Genomic DNA, 21,060 nt, shown 5'->3' with positions numbered 1-21,060 from the left:
GTGTTCTTGCCTGGAGAATCCCAGGGACGGGGGAGCCTGGTGGGCTGCCGTCTATGGGGTCACACAGAGTTGGACACGACTGAAGTGACTTAGCAGCAGCAGCAAACAATGCCTGGTATATGGTAATGTAACGCAATGTGTCGCTCAGTCCTGTCTGACTCTTTGTGGTCCCATGGACTGCAGCCCGCCAGGCTCCTCTGTCTGTGGGGATCCTCCGGGCAAGAATACTGAAATGGGTTGCCCATTTCCTCCTCCAGAGGATCTTCCCAACCCAGGGATTGAGCCCATGTCTCTCGTGTTTCCTGCATTGACAGATTCTTTACCATTGAGCTAGCTGGGAAATTCTTTCAGTAGTAGGATTCAAACCAACGCCTCTAGGGGAGAGTGCAGTCTGAACACAGTACCCTGGACTGCTTGGCCATCCTATTTTGCAGCACCTTAAATCATGTATAGCACATGGTTGGCACTGTGTAAATATTCCTTGATTAACTGAATGAAGGCTAGAGTTTGAGAACAAGACAAGACTGCAAACCAAGCTAGAATCTGACCTAACAGACATTTGGGAGGGGCAGAGGGAACTGCATATCTTAAATTTAAATTTATTTAAAAATTACAAAAAGTCTCCATTCAAGTTGGTGAAAAAAATTTAAAAGCAGCAACAACGATCTTAGTTAATTACCAGCAATCTAATGCAATTTATAAAATTGAACAAAATTTGGATGTGTGTCTTATGCCTCTATAGACACGGGATCCTTTCTTTAGGTCCTTGTCTTTAGGGTCTGGTAGTATCATTATTGGAACACTTTCCAAAGCCTTTTTCTTTTGGACTCTATGCAGAATAATTCGATAGACCCCCGTGATGGAGCTTCGGGCATCCCTCCCTTGGTTATTGCGAATGTGCTCTTCTGTAATGCCCAAGTGTTCTAAAGTGCTTTTGACCTCATTTTCTTCTTCTTTGAGGCTGCTGGTCTCTGACAAATGTTTGGGATCTAGCTGGAAAGGCTCCAAAGGGGTGGGGTATGGCACCCCTTGCATCCACTCGTTGTTCATGATTGAGTCGATTCCGTACCTCTCCGTGGGTACTGGCTGGAGGACTCCCCGGATGAGGCGGAGGCAGGGCTCGGAAACGTGCGGAGGCACGCTGTAGGTGCCTTCCAGGATGCTCTTCTTCAGTTTGGCCACGGTCTCTGCCCGAAATGGCATGGTACCAGTCACCATGAAGTAGAGAAGCACCCCCAAGGCCCAGATGTCCACATAAACGCCAACATAGTGCTCATCTCGAAAAAGTTCAGGCGCCGCGTAGGGTGGAGACCCACAGAAAGTGTTCAACATTTCACCTTTTTTACTGACTGTACTGAATCCAAAGTCTCCCACCTTCACACAAGTATTATTGGTATAGAACACATTTTCTGCTTTCAGATCTCTGTGAATAATTTGGTTTTCATGCTGTGGAAAAAGACAGAGGAGGGAAAGTCATCATTCTCAACGTAAAAACCAACATTAAAGATGCAGTAGTTGCTCTGAAACAGTGAGGTGATGTTGGCGTAACAACAGAAATTCAATGGAGATCAACTTAAGTTGCCCCGGTATAACCTTTAGCCAAATGTAACACCTGTACCCTCCAAGCAGACCAAAGGTTCTGTTCTGTGGAGTCAAGGCTGGAGTCTGTCCCACACACGTGGACTTAGGAATTAGTGCCAAAAGTAAGCCCTAGATGTGTTTCCCTCATAGCTCAGTTGGTAAAGAATCTGCCTGTGATGCAGGAGACCCAGGTTCAATTCCTGGGTCAGGAAGATCCCCCAGAGAAGGAAATGGCAACCCACTTCAGTATTCTTGCCTGAAGAGTCCCATGGACAGAGGAGTCTAGCAGGCTACAGTCCATGGGGTTGCAAGAGTCAGACAAGACTTAGTGACTAAAGAGAGAGAAAGAGAAAGACCTAGATCTTGTGAAACACACTGAAACAGTAATCCTTCACTTCTGAGACCATATGTGGGTTTTCCTGGCTGAGCAGTCTCTTGACTAGGGCCAACCTCAAGAAGAAAAAGAGTCCTACCCCTACTCCTTTGGATGGGCTCCTCTAACTTCATACAATTCAAAAGAAGGGAGCAATTTATAGTGGACAACTTTCTGGCAGCAGATCCCATCCCACCCTTGCATTCTGAATCCAGACAACCTTGAAGACTCTTGACCAGTTTAATGCCAAGGGCACTTGGGAAATGGTTTAATGCTACTTTTCCAGATGGACCTTCTAGGGTAAGAATCCAAGCTTCGGAGCCTGGCATTTTTATCAGTTCTAGGTTCAACTATACCAGTTGTGTATGTGAGTGTCAGCTTCCTTCTGTGTAAAACAGAACACTGAGAACCACCTCCTAAGGCTCTTGTATGGGCTTCCCTGGTAGCTCGAATGGTAGAGTCTGCCAGCAGTGCAGGAGACCCAGGTTCAATCCCTGGGTCGGGAAGGTCCCCTGGAGAAGGAAATGGCAACCCACTCTGGTATTCTTGTCTGGAAAATCCCATGGACTGAGGAACCTGGTGGGTTACACCCCATGAGGTGGCAAAGAGTCATATAAGACTGAGCGACTAACACACACCCAAAGCTCTTGTGAGAACTGAACGTGATGCTGTATCTGCAGTGTTCAGCATGGTCCTGGCATACAGCAAGCAAACCCAATAAAATCCAGATCTATGCCTGTCATCATGTCTCTTGGAGACCCAAGAGCTGGAGAAAGTCATGGTGTAGAGCCTCAGAGGACTCAGTCTGCATTCTCGACTGCTGGATCCTCTCTGCTCTCCTGCCACATCTCTCTTCTGAGTAGAATGTGGAAGACTCTGACCATCTGCTCCACTGCTTGGGATTTGTTGTTCAGTCACTCAGTTATCCAACTCTTTGTGACCCCATGGACTGCAGCACGCCAGGCTTCCCTGTCCTTCACCATCTCCCAGAGTTTGTTCAAACTCATGTCCATTGAGTCGGTGATGCCATCCAACCATTTCATCCCCCGTCGTCCCCTTCTCCTGCCCTCAGACTTTCCCAGCATTAGGGTCTTTTCCAGTGAGTTGGCTGTTCGCATCAGGTGGCCAAAGTATTGGAGCTTCAGCTTCAGCATTATGCATGGTATAGATCTGGCTTAGTTCTCGGCCTGGGGAAAGTCCACCCCAGCACAGAGTCACTTAGGTGACAATCGGTGGTACCACAGGTCTGAAACAGCCACCACTATCAGGCTTAGGTTCTCCCTTGCTCACTTCTTTTTCTTCCCCCTCTCCCTCCCAAATGTGACCTTGGGGTCCCTAGGTCACTAATAACCTTCTAGTAATTTGGCCAGGAGTTCACTGATCCCAGTTCTTATCTCCCGACATCCAAGCAGAGGAGCAAACTAGATACGGCTTCTTAGCTAACACAGATCCCAGAAAAGTGTCTCTTCCTGCCAGTTACACTGAGAGCTAGGCAAAGAGGGCAGCCCAAACTTCTGCACTAACAGAGAGGTACAAGTGGCGGTCAGGACTGTGAGTCCGATTCCTCCTGTGTGCCCAGTAATGTGGCTGTGATAGAGAGGACACAGGAGAATCAGTTCATGGAGGGTCTGGGGAGTGTGCTTAAGGAGTCCAGATTTATCTAAAGAAATAATCAGAGAACTAAAATCAGAAAGACACAAGCAAGTGTTCGTGTGCTGAGCACAGAGGCAGAAGAGCTAGAAGAGTTCACCAAAGGCATGAAGATCAGTGCGGGCTGAGCCCAGACTGAAGACAGCTTCAGAGAGAGAGGCAAGCTGAGCTGGGCCACGAAGTGTGGATGAGATCGGGAATGTGAGGTGTGATAAGAGGTGAGAGGGCATCCTAAACACAGAAGGAAGGCAAGGCCAAGAAGCAGCGAGAAGCCAGCTCTCTGAGTACCAGAAGATGGGCTTGGAGGAATGGGTGTGGCCAGGGAATGGGTGTCGGTCATCTGGCTGCTCAGAGTGACTCCTGCCAACTTCCGCAGAAGCCAGGAGGCTGCCGTGTAACTGAGACTCCTGGGTGTCACTTTGGAGGTCAGGAGCACAATCCCACCCAAACATCTGACTCTCACAGAAGGGACTGCTATATGCCCTTATAAAGGACTGAAGCCCTCAGGGATGCTTAGATCAGCAGGCCCCGACCCCCAGGATTGGCTCTTGGCCTGTTAGGAACCAGGCTGCACAGCAGGAAGTGAGTGAAGCTTCGCCCGTGTTTACAGCTGCTCCCCATCACTCGCGTTACTGCCTGAGCTCTGCCAAGGGCATTAGATACTCAAAAGAGTTCAAACCCTACTGTGATCGGTGCATGGGAGGGATCTAGGTTGCAAGCTCCTTATGAGAATCATCCTGAAACCAACCCCTGCCCCCTGGTCCATGGAAAACTTATCTTTCACAAAACTGGTCCCCGGTGCCAAGAAATTTGGAGACTGATGGGTTAGACAAAGGTAAACTAAAGCCCCGTGCTTCCATCCTGAGGGGAATGGGAGCTAGATCCTCCCTCCTCACCCCGCTCACCATGTGCTTCACGGCAGACACAATCTGGGAAAAGATGAGCTTGCTTTCTGGTTCTGAGAACTTCCCTTCTGTGCTGATCTTCCCAAAGAGCTCCCCTCCCCCTGCATACTCCATCACCAGGTGGAGCTTGGATAGAGTCTCCACGACCTCATAAAGGCGGATGATGTTGGGATGGTGCAGTTTTTCCATGCTGGAGATTTCACGGGATAGCAGCCTTTGGGTTTTCTGGTCCAACTTGGTCTTATCCAGGATCTTAATGGCCACCTTTTCTGGAAAAAGGGAAAAAAAGTAAAAGGATGTGCCTGAGTTCATAGCTGCTTAGAACTGGAAGAAACGTAGTCCCTTTATTTTTATTTTAATAGACACAGAGGTTAAGTGGCTGTTTCTAGCTCAGAGAGCTCCTAGCAATTTTCGAGTTCAACATCAGTGCTGGTCCCTGAGATCAGTGTGACTCTGCCATGTATAGGTTTTAATGCCAACTTCTGCCCCCCAAGGAGGTTTCCGTTTGGTGAGGTTTATCCAGTTTTCTGGATAAAGCACTTCTACAGAGCCAACAGAGACTCTCTTGATCAGGTCCAAGCCACCCCTTCAGCCTCACTGTCCATCATTCCTGTCCGTGGTCCCCACCTCCCCATGTACCCTTCAGTCTGTCACAGAATGTTTTGCAGTTCACCGGAAAGGTCTTCTTGTACATTCACACCTGGGATCTCTTCTCTACCTGCATCTACCAGGACTATTTCTCTATCTGGCTCATCACTCCTTCCCTATCTTTATTCGGTTAATGACAGACGATTCTTCAAGGCCAGCCTCAGAAACAACCTCTTCCAGGAAGCCTTCTATGACACCTGTCCCTGGATGATGACATCTGATTTCTGTGTATTCTCTGTACGATAATCTCAGCACCCTGCCCTGAAAATTATGACTCCTTACTCGTTTTTTCCTCCTACCCGCTTCCCTGCCTGGGCTGTATTCTGATTTGACTTTGTCAGTGCCTGGCACACCGTGTACCAGCATGGAAGACATCAGTGCTCAGTGTGGGTGAAGTGTTAGAGAGCCATGAGGAGATCGGCACTGCAAGGTACCACTGGTGGGAGGACTAGTTGGTAAGATGGTTCTGGATTGTAGTTTGGTTTTACATCTTGAGAGCCTTAAAAATGGTCGAACACTTTACCCAGACTTTTTCCATTTTGGCAGTTAATCTTAAATAATCTGATGCATATACAAGATTGCTTGTGTAAGAAGACTTCAGTGATCCAGAGAACAGCTTAGGAGTCTAGCAGCAAGAGATATAGTTAAAGTGTGGTTCACCTATCTCCACAATGGTACAGAGCTATCAAAATGGTATGTGCAGTGATTAAAATAATGATGTTGATCTTTATTGATGGATATGGAAAGATATTCAATATAGAACATGTGAGGGGACTTCCCTGGTGGTTCAGTGGCTAAGAGTCCGCCTGCCAATGCAGGGTACGTGGGTAGGATCCCTGGTCCTGGAAGATCCCACATGCTGCAGGACAACCAGACCCATGAGCCAAACTACTGAACCCCGTACTCTAGAGCCTGTGCTCCGCAACAAGGGAAGCCACTGCAATGAGATGCCCATGCAGTGTGGCTAAAGAAAACCTGCATGAAGCAACAAAGACTCAGCACAACCAATAAATAAATAAACATTAAAAGCAAAGAACTTAAGGAAAAACACAAATATGTATTTGCATAGGAAAAAAAGTCTGGCAAGATAATACATCAAAATGCTTAGAATAGTTATATTATTAAGAGGATGATCATGGATGGTTTTCCTTTTTTAATTTTCCTACAATTAATTATACAATTAACATCAATGAATTACGTATTAAAAACGGTTAATGTTTGAAAATGAATGAATCTCTACTAAAAACTGACACTTCATTTTTTTTGCTCAGACTGGACCAGACTTTGATAAGAATTTTCCAGGCAAGAAAACTTCAGAGAACACAGGATGGCAAGGCTCCTGTTTGACCTACTTGAAAAACAGCTGCTTTGAAGAACTTTGGCACAGTGGTTGTGCTCGGTCGCTCAGTTATGTCTGACTCTTTGTGACCCCGTGGACTGTAGCCCGCCAGGCTCCTCTGTCCGTGGGATTCTCCAGGCAAGAGTACTGGAGTGGGTTGCCATTTCCTTCTCCAGGGGATCGTCCCAACCCAGGTAACGAACCCAGGTCTCCTGCATTGCAGGTGGACTCTGAGCCACTAGGGAAGCCCAAGAATACTGGAGTGGGTAGCTTATCCCTTCTCCAGGGGATCTTCCCAACCCAGGAATCAAACCGCGGTCTCCTGCTCTGCAGGAGGATTCTTTACCAGCTGAACTTCTATCTTACAGGAGTGAAAATAGAAGCCGCTAGCGGAGAAGGCAATGGCAAGCCACTCCAGTACTATTGCCTAGAAAATCCCATGGATGGAGGAGCCTGGTAGGCTGCAGTCTGTGGGGTCGCTAAGGGTCGGACACGACTGAGCGACTTCACTTTCACTTTTCACTTTCACACATTGGAGAAGGAAATGGCAACCCACTCCAGTGTTCTTGCCTGGAAAATCCCAGGGATGGGGGACCCTTGTGGGCTTCTGTCTATGGGGTCACACAGAGTCGGACACGACTGAAGTGACGCAGCAGCAGCAGCAGCTTAAAGTAAGAGTGTCAGTGGTTTTGTTAAAGTAGGTCATAGGTCTCCCAGAAGACAGCAGCAGGACTTCCTGGTGCCTGATGTGCCCACGCTGGCTCAGGGTGTACGCAATATCGCAATATCTTAGGGGAGGCTCTACTGAGCGGAACCCTGGGGGCTCCCTCGCCCTCCCTCCGCAGGCCATCCTCCAGGCAGAGGGACCGACCGCCACGGCCAGCCCCCGGGGTTGGGGGAGATGGAGGGTTAGGGGTCCCCTCCCTCATCGTGGCTTTCCTACTCTTCAGTCTTTGTGATTAAGAATCCGGGCAGCTGTTCACCTGAAACAGAAACTGGTTTTGCGTAGCCCGTTAGGCGAGCTCTTATTTTATTTTTTTATAATTCGCACAGCACACAATCCACCCATAGTGTGCAATTCCATGGTTTTTTTTAGTACACTTGAAATTGTAAAGCCATCCCCACAATGCAGGAGACCTGGGTGTGATCCCTGGGTCGGGAAGATCACCTGGAGGTAGGGCGCGAGCTGTTCTTTTTAAGGGCTAGAGTAGTGAATTCCGTCCTTCAGTCTGGCAGCTTGCCGGTAGGAGAGGCCGCCTCTCCGCCCGATCCTCCCAGCGCCGGCCCGGCTTCAGTTCAGGTGGGGGTCCTTCTCTGCCGCCCCCTCCCGCCCGGGAGCTGCAAGCTGGCTCCTCGCACTGGAGCAGGTCAGGCGGCTGTCTCAAACTGCCCTTTAACACCATCCTGCTGCTGCTGCTGCTAAATCGCGTCAGTCGTGTCCGACTCTGTGCGACCCCATAGACGGCAGCCCACCAGGCTCCCCCATCCCTGGGATTCTCCAGACAAGAACACTGGAGTGGGTTGCCATTTCCTTCTCCAATGCATGGAAGTGAAAAGTGAAAGTGAAGTCGCTCAGTCCTGTCTGACTCTCGCCATCCCATGGACTGTAGCCTACCAGGCTCCTCCGTCCATGGGATTTTCCAGGCAAGAGTACTGGAGTGGGGTGTCATTGCCTTCTCCTAACACCACCCTGGTTTTGGTTTTTCAATTGTATACGTGAGTGGTTGTGAGGAGAGGCTGCCCTCCCAGGGCCGGGGTCCAAGTGAGGCAAGCAAGGAGCTGTGAGGGGAAGCTCTTCCTGAAATTCTACACCTCTGCTGGCTCACTCTAGTCCCACCCTGCTTCCTCCACTTTGTGTTAAATCAGATTCTAGCCATGCCTCCTCTAACGTCAATGCATAATCACAGGAAACGTGTAAAAAGTCCTGGTGTTCTGGATTGCCACTAAGTGGCAGAGATGCAGTTCCATGAAGAACTATAGGTCTCCAAGTCCACCCCTTCAACAAATGTTCAGGTGGTACCTATTGTGTTCCAGATGGTGAAGAAGATGGACGTGTGAGACAGAGGGACTTTGAGAAAAACCTCGTTACACTGTGGCACCTGTTAGGAAAGGGTGCAGATGGGAGAACAGGGAGCTCCCCATGAAGAAGTGACACGCCCTGAGCCCAGGAGGTGAGGAAGGAGGCCCAATACCTGGCCGTGGGAAGCGGACAGTGTGCCAGGTCTCAGCAAGACGTCCTGTTTGTGCTTGAGGATCCCACCATCTTGGACGTTGAGAACTGAAGGGGTGGGGTGGAGGGAAAGGAGTCACTAACCAGCCCAGAGCAGTAGGAAGATGTCACATGACCCAGAGCCTTAGAAGTTATTTCAAGAAGTGTAGCCTTGGGTCTTCCCTGGTGGTCCAGGGGTTAAGAATCTGCCTCCCAATGCAGGGGAAATTCGAGTACCCGGTGGGGAACTAAGGCCCCCACGTGCCTCAGGGCAACTAAGCCAGCCCGCCCCACGCCCTGTTACGACTGCTAGAGAGAAGCCTGTGCACTTCAACGGAAGATCCCACATGTTGCAACTAAAACCTGATGCAGCCAAATAAAGAAATAGTTTTTAAAAAGAAAGAAAGAAATGTAGCTTTGGAGGAAGGAAATGAAGAAATAGGTTATATGTGAAAAAAAAATCTTGCCTGACCTATCAGTAAACAAAGAATGTTGCAGCCATCAAGCCTTCACATTACAGCCCTGAGGGAACTGAGGTTGGAAATGGGATGCCAGCCCTCAAGCAGTCAGCCCTGCAGTCACCCCCATCCGCAACCCCACCCCCTGCACCCGAGGAGACTCAGGATGAGAAAGCATGGGATACTGGCTCCATTAGCTGAGGTGCATATCCGAGGAATGGTTTCAATAAGTCCAGACTCTTGAATCTTCCCAGACATAGAAAAGCGCTGAATTCCTTAACTTGGGATATCTGGTTTTCTTTAACAGTAATCTTTTGAACTTCTGACCACCTGGTCTTTGTTGCAAGAACTCCTATATATTCTGGCTCCTCCTCTACCTCTTCAGAGCAATCTGTCTGAGATATCTGAAAGACTGTGTTCCCCGCTTAAGTCCTCAGTTTTGTCTGCTGAATAAAAGATAATTCTCAACATTTAGGCTGTGCTTTTCATTTTCAGTTGACAAGGATAGATTAAGAGGTACAAACTTCCAGTTATAAAATAAAAGTCACAGGGATGTAATATATCAGGTCAGTTCAGTCACTCAGTCGTGTCCGACTCTTTGCGACCCCATGAATCACAGCACGCCAGGCCTCCCTGTCCATCACCAGCTCCCGGATTTCACTCAAACTCATGTCCATTGAGTTGGTGGTGCCATCCAGCCATCTCATTCTCTGTCGTCCCCTTCTCCTCCCACCCCCAATCCCTCCCAGCATCAGAGTCTTTTGGTTAGGGAATATAGTCAATAATATTATAATAACTCTATATGGTAACAGATGGCTTATGGTCATCACTTTGTATTGTACAAAAATATTGGATCACTATGTTGTATACCTGAAGGTAATATAATTTCTTTTATCAGGGAAGCCCATTATAATATTTTAAGTTAATTGAACTTCAAATTTTTTTTACATTGCCTTTATTTTTAGAGAAAAATAAAACATTTTGTTCTTAACATTTATTCTTAAAATATGGGAAGACATTTTAAGGTTTTAAGGGATTGTCATAATCTGATTTCCATTTTATTCTTTTAAAAATTTTTTTGGCTCCTCTGGGCCTTCCTTACGGTGAGTGGGATTTCTCCAGTTGCAGCTTGAAGGCTTCTCTTGTTGTGGAGCGCAAGCTCTAGAATGTGCAGACTCTCTAGTTGTGGTGTGAGGGCTTAGCTGCTCCGAGGCGTGTGGGATCTTAGTTCCCTGACCAGGAATCAAACCCATGTCCCCTGAACTGCAAGGTGGATTCTTAATCATTAGACCATCAGGGAAGTCCCTGAGTTCCATTTTAGAACGGGTACTCAGGCTGCAGTGTGGGGAATGGATAGGAGCAAAGGATGCCTAAGAGCAGGGCAGTGTTTTTGGAGGTGATGATAGCAATGGCAGAGAGAGGACTCCCTGGGTAGTGGCAGAGAGGAGAAAGAAAGAAGCAGAGAAATTTGAAAGGTAAACCTCCCCTTTCTCCAAATTTAGTGAAAAGACTGGCACATTCTTTAAACCAGGACTTGCAAACTCAAATGTCTCTAGAGGCTAGGGTGGAAATAAGGTGGCAAGCTTACTGTAAGGCAACAGGGAGTAGTGGGGACTGTGGCATCCGGAGGAATACATGCCTCAGAGCAAAGAGGCAGCTGCTACTCAACTTCAGACAGTTGTTACTGTTGGGAATGTAGACTCAGTGTTGTCACATCTAATGTTTCTCAAGAGACATGGGAATTGCAATGCAATCATTCTAATCATTAAGTGTCAACAACTACTTCAGAATTTTCAGTCCTAGAGTGGATCAACTGAAAATCTGTCTTTAGGACCAAGGAGATGAGGGGAAGGAAAGGACACTAGAACCTAGAGAGTGCTGGGTAGAGACAGCTGCCTTGAGAGGAGCCGACACCATTCTTCCAGAGTTCGGCTGGCCCGAGTCAACCTCACAGTCAGGCTGGGGGCCAGAGCTCAGACTCTCGCTTTCCTTCCATTGATCCCCTGCCAGATCTCCCTACAAACCAAACCCAGCTGGAACCTAGAGGACTGTATAGTCTGGGACAGAGAGGAAAACAAAGGGTGGAAAACGGACCTGGGGAAGCAGATGGGAGATGCCCAGCACAGCAGGCTTGGAGGGCGAGAGAGCAGGATGCAGTAGAGTGACAAACAAGGGGATGGACCCCGAGTCATGCAGACAGGGAAGACTTTTTTAACACTTTCCCTGGAGTCTAAGTGTTAACTAGAGGCAAGTAGGGAAGAAGCAATAAGGAGATATATACACGGAGGTGGATATATATATAGGGGTGCATAGGGATGTATGGAGAAGGCAATGGCACCCCACTCCAGTACTCTTGCCTGGAAAATCCCATGGATGGAGGAGCCTGGTAGGCTGCAGTCCTTGGGGCCGCACAGAGTCGGACACGACTGAGCGACTTCACTTTCACTTTTCACTTTCACACATTGGAGAAGGAAATGGCAACCCACTCCAGTGTTCTTGTCTGGAGAATCCTAGGGACGGGGGAGCCTGGTGGGCTGCCGTCTATGGGGTCACAGAGTCGGACACGACTGGAGCGACTTAGCAGCAGCAGCAGCAGCAGGGATGTATAGGAAAAAAGACCTTGAGACAGGAAAGCCCTTGACACCTTAGGGGACTGGTCTATACACTTTTTTGATCAGCTTCCCTTACTAATAAAACATTTTTAAGCACCACTCTAATATATGTATATTTACAAATTAGATGCATGCACTATTAATATCTTTCTGCCTTTTCATACTGTTCATGGGGTTCTCAAGGCAAAAATACTGAAGAGGTTTGCCATTCCCTTCTCCAGTGGACCACGTGTTGTCAGAGGAGAAGGGCATGACAGAGGATGAGATGGTTGGATGGCATCACTGACTGAATGGACATGAGTTTGGGTAAACTCCGGGAGTTGGTGATGGACAGGGAGGCCTGGCGTGCTGCAGTCCATGGGGTAGCAAAGAATTGGACATGACTGAGTGACTAAACTGTAACTGAACTGTAACTATAAATATACACACTGTTAGTATATGTAATCATAGATATTAAAAACCATGCAATTACAAATATGAAAAAGACTTTAATATTTTCCTCCCTCATCCCAGTTGGCACCCCCACTTAGGCACCTCCAGGGGTACATGAACACTACTTTGGAGACCACTGCCTTTGAGGAACTGAAAGAAGAGAGTGGAGCTGGCACATGGGGAATGAAGGAAAAGATAAGCCAGGATGAAGCCAGAGAGTCAGTCAGGACCAAAGTCCCCGAGTCATATTCTGGACCTCAGATTAAGGACATTGAGAAACCACGGGAAAGTTCCTTTTCTTCTTTATTTTATTTTATATTGGAGTATAGTTGATCAGACGGTAAAGAATCCGGGGAGACCTGGGTTCGATCCCTGGGTTGGGAAGATCCCCTGGAGAAGGGCATGGCAACCCACTCCAGTACTCTTGCCTGGAGAATCATCATGGACAGAGGAGCCTGGCAGGCTACAGTCCATGGGGTTGCAAAAATTCAGACATAACTGAGCGACTAAGCACAGCACAGCACATAGTTGATAAACAACAACAATGTTGTGTTAGTTTCAGCTGAACAGCAAAGTGATTTCAGTTATACATATATTCATTCTTTTTCAAATTCTTTTCCCATTTAGGTTGTTACATAATATTGAGCAGAGTTCTCTGTGCTACACAGTAAGGCCTTGTTACTTACCCATTTTAAATATAGCAGTGTCAATCCCAGACTCCCTAACTGTCCCCTCTGCCTCCCACCCTTCCCCTCTGGTAACCAAAAGAAACCACTAGAAAGTTTCAGGCAGAAAGCTAGCTTACATGACTAGGCTTGCATTTTCTAAAAGATCACTTCTGGCTGCAGTGTGGATAAACACGGATGAGGGAGACAGATTACAACAGCTTAATCAACTAGGAAAGGGTGAGATATTTAGAAGGTGGAGCCAGTAGGACTGGGGGTTCAGCTCAGGTTTAGGGTTGAAGAAGAGGTCAAGGTTTCTGGGTTGAGAACCTGGGAGGATGATGGTATGTGTTGGAGAAGCATCTTTATGGTTGTTGCCGTGGGTTTGTGTGCCCTCTCAGCATCCCTGCTCTCTCTCTCATCCTGTTCGCTCAGCTAAAACACACCTGGCTACACCCAGCCTCTCACCACTCTCTGCCTGTGCCCTACAGGGACGAGGATGACTTATCTCACCTTGAATTCATGATTTATAACCTTGGGTGTGTCTTTAATGCTCCTGGCAAACACTTTATTTGTCTGGTCCAATAACATTCCTACACTTTTAGATGATACTTTCATGGCTTCTTTTCTCCCATCAGTTCTTTAATACTTTCTCTCCTTGCTCATAGCTGAATGACTTTGCTTTCTATTTTATTGAGTAAAGAAAGCAATAGAAGAGAATTTCCTCAAATCTTCCAACCTACCTGAATCTGTGCTCATAAACTCTGTCTTCCTTTTTGTTCCTCTGGATAAATGGTCCCTGCTCCCATCAAAGGCCTGGCTAAGTCGCCTCTGTGTGTTGAATAGATTCCATCTACTCAAGAATAGACAGCCAAAATTTCTTCCTTCTCTCCTGCATCATCAATTTTAACCTTTCTACTTAATCTTTTCCATCTGCATACATTCATGCTATTTACCCATCTAAAAAAAAATGAAAAACCTTCCCAACAAAAATACATACATGCTAGCAAAAGACTGTACTAAAATATTCATAGTAACGTTATTCATAGTAACCCCAAATTGGAAACTATCCTCATGTTCAACAGTAGATTGCATAAATTATAATATATTCGTACAATGAGCTGCTGTATAGCATAAGAATGAAGCATCTAAACTACACAAAATAATACAAATGGTTTTCCCCAATTTTTTTTTTTTTTGGCTGTGCTGTGTGATTTGCGCCATGGATTGAACTAGGGGCCCTGGCAGTGAGGGTGCTGGATTCTAACCACTGGACCACCAGGGAAGTCCCTGGATTTTCACAAATTTAATATTGAGCACATGAAATAAGACAAAAAAGAAGACACACGGTATGAGGTCATTTACATAAAGTGTTACGGGTACTGTGACGTTAAAAGTCAGGATAGTGGTTACACTTGTGGTTTAGTCACTAAGTCGTGTCCTACTCTTTTGAGACCCCATGGACTATAGCCCACCAGGTTCCTCTGTCCATAGGCTTTCCCAGGGAGGCATACTGGAGTAGGTTGCCATTTCCTTCCCCAGGGGATCTTCCCGACCCAGGGATCGAACCCAGGCCTCCTGCACTAGCAGGTGGATTCTTTATCACTGAACCACCAGGAAAGCCCAGTTATATATGGGGATGTAGTAAATAGAAGTGGCGATGGGGCACCTCTGAAGCACTGGGGACGTTTTCTCTTGAACTTGGTGGTGGTTATATAGGTCTTTTTTAGCTTGGAAAATTCATTTAACTGAGTATTTCAGATTTAAAAACTTCGTTTCTGTATTTACGTACATTGAACATCTTTAAACGTTTTTGAGAAGTCACAGAAAAACCTCTCTTGACCTCATTTCCGCCCTCAGCATTAGACCTCTTTTTCTCATTCTCTGTGTAGAAAAGCTCCCGTAAAGAGTTGGTTCTATGTCACTGTCCCTGGTTCTCCCACTATCTATATTTTTTAATTTATCTATTTATCAGGCTGAGTTGCCAAATAAATCTTAGTTGCGGGAGTTGGGCTCTTCTTTGCAGGGCATGTGCTTCTCTAGTTGGTAGCACAGGGCATGCACTGCCCTAGGTGCCCCTCAGCACGTGGGATCTTAGTTCCCCAACCAGGACCAAACTCGTGTCACTGTATGACAAGGCAGATTCTCAACCACCAGGGAAGTCCCACCCTCGTTATATCTTGAACCTAAGAGATAATACTACTAAAAAATGCTCTTCTCAGGGTCACCGATGACCTCCAAGTTGCTAAAAACAATGGCCAGTTCTCAGGCTTCATCCTTCCTCCTAGAAACATCTTTGCACTTAGTTTCTGAGAAAACACACACTCTTGGTTTTCCTCCTACCTCTTGCCACTTCTTCTAAAGCTCTTTTGCTGTGTTCTTTTCATCTGCCCAGCCTCTAAGTGTTGGACACCTGAAGGCTTAGTCCTTGGCCATCTCCACAATCATTTCCTTGGCGATCCCAGGTTCATATATACACCTGCCCACAAGATCTCTCTCCATGTGGCTGTCTCAGTTTGGGTTCCAAAGCAGATCACGAGGTAATAATTCAACTGCAAACAGTTGATGAGGAATGGTACAACTGTACCCGCAAACAGTGGTCGAAGAACGAGGAAGTGAGAGAGGACAGGAAAGGCAGCCAATGAAGGGTGTGTTACTAAGCAAGTCACCAGTTAATTCTGTGTGACTCAGCATAACTGACACCATCCTGGACCTGTATAATTCCTCCTGCCCTTCCACTGACCCTATCCAGGACGGCACCATGCAGTAAATCACTTTTCTGTTGTCAAGAGCTTTGTAGTTAATATTGTTGTTTAGTCGCTAAGTTGTGTTTGACTCTTTGTGTCCCATGGACTGTAGCCTGCCAGGCTACTCTGTCAATGGGATTTTCCAGGCAAGAATAATAGAGTGGGTTGCCATTTCCTTTTCTAGGGGATCTTCCCAACACACGGATCAAACCCAGGTCTCCTGCATTGGCAGGCATTGGCAGGCAGATTTTTTTACCCCATAGATATTGTTTAAGGATTGTTAAGTCCAGGTGGCCTCTACGCTCTGTTAGTTCCCAAATAATGATGAAGACTTTTGCTGACATATTCCCGGTACCCACAAGACTTGTTACCCATTCAATCATCCTGACTTAGGAATACACTTCCTGTTTTAAGCACATCAGTTCAGTTCAATTCAGTCACTCAGTCGTGTCCGACTCTTTGCAACCCCATGAATCACAGCACGCCAGGCCTCCCTGTCCATCACCAACTCCCGGAGTTCACTCAAACTCATGTCCATCGAGTCAGTGATGCCATCCAGCCATCTCATTCTCTGTTGTCCCCTTCTCCTCCCGCCCCCAATCCTTCCCAGCATCAGTCTTTTCCAGTGAGTCAACTCGTCACATGAGGTGGCCAAAGTATTGGAGTTTCAGCTTTAGCATCAGTCCTTCCAATGAACACCCAGGATTGATCTCCTTTAGAATGGACTGGTTGGATCTCCTTGCAGTCCAAGGGACTCTCAAGTGTCTTCTCCAGCACCACAGTTCAAAAGCATCAATTCTTCGGCGATCAGCTTTCTTCACAGTCCAACTCTCACATCCATACATGACCACTGAAAAAACCATAGCCTTGACTAGACGGACCTTTGTTGGCAAAGTAATGTCTCTGCCTTTTAATATATTATCTAGGTTAGTCATAACTTTCCTTCCAAGGAGTAAGCGTCTTTTAATTTCATGGCTGCAATCAGCATCTGCAGTGATTTTGGAGCCAGAAAAAAAAAAAAATAATAAAGTCTGACACTGTTTCCACTGTTTTCCCATCTATTTCCCATGAAGTGATGGGACCAGATGCCATGATCTTTGTTTTCTGAATGTTGAGCTTCAGGCCAACCTTTTCACTCTCCTCTTTCACTTTCCTCAAGAGGCTTTTTAGTTCCTCTTCACATACCCCCATATCCTAGGTTAGCTCTAAAATTGTCCCAGTGGCTGGTTGGCAGTACAGAGTACACCCTACAAATGCTTTCAGATCATTGTCTGTCCAATCCTGATGCCACCTTGTGAGTAAGTTACCCTTTAATAAACTGATCCACGAGGTTTATGGACCTGACTGCTTCATTTTTCAGTGGATTTTGTTGTTGTTGTTGTTTCCTCCATCCTCCAAAACTCCTGCCGCGAGTTATCATTTGAGTCTTACTGAGGGTCAGACATGACTGAGCAACTTCACTTTCACTTTTCACTTTCACACATTGGAGAAGGAAATGGCAACCCACTCCAGTGTTCTTGCCTGGAGAATCCCAGGGACGGGGGAGCCTGGTGGGCTTCCGTCTATGGGGTCGCACAGAGTGGGACACGACTGAAGTGACTCAGCAGCAGCAGCAGCGTGAGAAGAGTGAGAGAGCGGGGGTACATCAACTACTGCCAGTAACCGGTTGTTGGATACTCTTGACAGATGTTAATTCCCCTGTATTTTTGGCCTCCCTTGCATGCAGGAAAAGCAGCTCCAGCAGCTAGAGCAAGCCCAGAGGCAAAGACATGGGAGACGAAGGTCCAGCTTGCATGCACTGAGATGGTAAGACCCAAAGAGGCATAGGTGAGGCACCAACAGCCTCTGCTGTGCTTGTGTAACAGGCACGTCCAACGTGGACATTCAACACTGATCGCTTCCACCCCAAACCCATTCCTCCTACAGTCTTCCCAGTTTTGGTACGTGGAAACTATGCTTGCAGTCAAAAACCTTGAGTACTTGGCTCTTTTACACTCCACTTTCAATCTGACAGCAAATCCTATTATCTCTACTTCTAAATATAGCCAGAAGCCAGCCCCTTCTCAGCCCCTCACTGCCCGCTTCCTGGCCCAAGCCACCATTCTCTCCTGCCTGGATTATTCCAATAGGCTCCCAGCTGATCTCTCCTTTTCTGCCTCTGACCCCTTGCAGCCTATTTTCAACAGAGCAGCCAGGGTGATCCTATTAGGCATAAGCCAGGTCGCATCATTTCTCTGCTCCCTTCAAGGGCTCTGGTTTCCCTTGTCAGTGAAGTTACTCAGTCGTGTCTGACTCTTAGAAATCCCATGGACTGTAGCCTACCAGGCTCCTCCATCCATGGAATTTTCCAGGCAAGAGTCCTGGAGTGGGTTGGCATTTCCCTTGTAGGAAAAGCCAAAGTCCTGACAATGCAGTATTGCACATTAGCCCTCCATTGCTCTCTGCTGTCACCCGCCTTGGCCATTTCTGGAGTATTACAGGCACTCTCCCACCTTGATGCTCTTCTGTGACTGACCCCTCTGCCTGACCACATTCCCCCATGGACCCCGTGGCCAGTTTCCTCATTCTCTTCCATTCAGTGATCACCTCCTCAGGAAGGCTGTCCCTGGGCATCTTGTCTAAAACTGCAGTCCCCAAGGCTCCACCTCCTTCCCTCCACTCTATCTTCCTTCTTATCTCTTATCACTACATAACATAATGAATATTTTCCTGGCTTACATCCGTCTGTCTCTCTCCACTGAAGCATAAGCTCCACAGGACAGACCGTTGTCTATTTTGTTCACTGCTGTATTTCCAGTCCCTAGAAAAGTGCCTGTTACATGGGAGGTAATCAACAAATATTTGTTGAATAAATGATCTCATTTAATGCTCACAAGTATCCCCATTGACGTATAAACTCAATTTTGCTTTTTCGTTTACTATCGTGTCCCAAGCATCCTCCATGTTACTACAGACTCCCCATAATCGTGATTTTTTAATAGCTGTGTGACTTCCATCCAGTATATATGCTTTAATGTCCTTGAGCATGCCTGTGTCATTGGATCATATAAATTATTTTTAGTCTTTTGCATTATAAATATAGAACTTTCTTTTGTTATAATAATTCTGGACTTTTAGGATAGATTTACCAAAGCCACTAACTATTTTTAAAGCAAGAAAAAATAATTTTATCTATTTTTACTTTATTTATTTATTTATTTGGCTGCACTGGATCTTGGTTGCTGCACTACGGCTTTCTCTAGTTGTGGGGAGTGGGGGGCTGGTCTTTGATTTGGTGTGTGAGCTTCTTATTATGGTGACTTCTCATGTCCCAGCTCGAGAGTTCTAGAGTGCACGGGCTCAGTAGTTGTGGTGCTGGGGTTTAGTTGCTGCAAGGGACATCGCCTGCATTGGCAGGCAGAGTCTTAACCACTGGACCACCAGAGAAGTCCCTTTAATTTATTTTTTAGTTGAAGCAAAGTTGATTTACCATATTGTGTTAATTTTTGTTGTACAGCAGAATGACTTATACACATATTTTCATTATTTTTAATATTCTTTTCCATTATGGTTTATCATAGAACACTGAATGTAGTCCCCTGTGGTATACAGTAGAACCTTGTTTATCCACTCTATGTGTAATCCCAAACTCCCAGTCCATTCCTCCCCTACCCCACCCCTTTGGTAACCACAAGTCTATTCTCTATGTCTGTGAGTCTGTTTCTGCTTTGTAGATAGGTTCATTTGCATCATATTTTAGATTCCACATAAAAGTGATATCATACATTATTTGTCTTTCTTTTTTCTGATGTACTTCAGTTAGTACAATAATCTCTAGTTGCATCCAGCAAACATCATTTTAAATCGCTGTTTTAATGAATGTACCCAAGAGGAGAGATTGCCTTTGAAAATAGGTGGGGGGACTTCCTTGGTGGTCCAGTGGCTAAGATCCTGTGCTGCCACTGCAGGGGGCCAGGGTTCAAGCTTGTTGGAGAACTAGATCCCACGTGCTGCAACTAAAGATTCTGAGTGCAGCAGCTAAGACTTGATGCAGCCGAATATATAAAAATAAATATTTAAAAATACAATAAAAAAGTAAACACCAGCAGGCCTTATTGGTTAAGCTTTACTAGAGCCTGTGTGAGTCTTCCAGCTATGTTCTGCTGGGAGATTACCAGAGAACTGCCAGGCATGGCTCCCTCCCACATCTCTTCTCATTACTACTGGATTTTCAGAGGACTTTGTTATACTGACTTAATTCGCCAAGTATTGTTTGAATGTTTATTACTTATAGTGCATGTGGGGAAGTCTGAGGATCTATAAGACACAGTGTCTGACACCAAGGAGCCTGTGACCAGGACACACAAGACCTTCGCTCTGTCTGGATTTGTTAGGCTCCAAACCTTTGTTATTCATTCATACTTTCTCTTGGACTCCAAGATGGTCATTTAGCCCCTCTACTTCATGACCTCTGTGTATCTCCAAGTCAGGGCTTCTAAATCTGCACTCTCAAATCCATTTCTTCTCCAGTAGTTGCTATTCAGTATAAGTCACTGAAGCTGGAAACCTGGGAGACATTTTTAATTCTTCCCCTCCCTGTCCCCTCCCGCTTCTCCCCCATGCGATCGACCACAGGTTTTCCAATATTCTGAAATAGTCTTCAAATGCATCCTCTTCTCTCCATCCTCACTGTCACTTCCTTAGTTGAGATGGACATCGTCATTCATCTGGACCATTAGACTAATATTTTATTCTGACATCCCTGACTCTTGGCAGGCCTCAACTTCAGTTCACTTTCCTCACTAAAATAATTAATAATTAATCACTTTTGAGGCTTCCCAGGGGGCACAGTGATAAGAGAATCCACCTGCCAGTGCAGAAGATACAAGAGATTCGGATTCGATCCCTGGGTCAGGAAGAGCCCCTGGAGAAGGGAATGGCAACCCATTCCAGTATTCTTGCCTGGGGAATTCCATGGACAGAGGAGCCTGGTGGACTACAGTCCATGAGGTCACAGTCAAACATGACTGAGCAACTAACACTTTCACTTTTCATTCATTTATTTGGCTGTGTTGGGTCTCAGTTGTGGCACCCGCAATCTTTGATTTTTGTCAGTAAGCAGGGTCTTTAGTTGCAGCGGATGGGATCTAGTTCCCTGACTAAGGATTGAACCTGGGCTCCTGCATTGAGAATGCAAAATCTTAGCCATGGGACCACCAGGGAAGTCCCCCTCACTGAATTACTTTTAAATCTCCAAACACTCCTCACCCTGGCTCACTCCATTCACTTTACATCTCTCTCTGCCTGCCATCCCCCTTCCCCTTGTATCATTTCCCCGCAAACCTCAAGACATAACACAAGCCTTTCCTGGTCAACTGACCCTTTCTGATCTCAGGAACAGTCGAGCACACCCTTTGTCCCTTACCCTGTGACAGCACTTATCAAATGTTTCCTGTCTATCT

At 46.4% G+C, this 21,060-nt stretch overlaps 1 protein-coding gene across 1 annotated transcript in view; it reads right to left on the bottom strand.

Moving 5' to 3' along the window:
• Positions 1 to 626: 626 nt before the first annotated feature.
• Positions 627 to 21,060, bottom strand: part of NIM1K (NIM1 serine/threonine protein kinase) — an 80,195-nt gene continuing 59,761 nt past the window's right edge. The window contains exons 3-4 of the mRNA XM_055422101.2: positions 4,510 to 4,778; positions 627 to 1,446 (exon numbers count right to left, since the gene is read on the bottom strand). Of these exons, the coding sequence (XP_055278076.2) occupies positions 697 to 1,446; positions 4,510 to 4,778 (1,019 nt within the window). The 3' untranslated portion in view covers positions 627 to 696. The remainder of the gene's footprint in view (positions 1,447 to 4,509; positions 4,779 to 21,060) is intronic.

This window comes from Moschus berezovskii, chromosome 18 (assembly GCF_049115385.1).
Source record: "Moschus berezovskii isolate FMDL1 chromosome 18, NW_MosBer_1.0, whole genome shotgun sequence".
In the NCBI taxonomy this organism is placed as follows: domain Eukaryota; kingdom Metazoa; phylum Chordata; class Mammalia; order Artiodactyla; family Moschidae; genus Moschus; species Moschus berezovskii.
The sequence above is the reverse complement of the archived record's forward strand: the minus strand, read 5'-3'. Positions and strand labels throughout refer to the sequence as shown.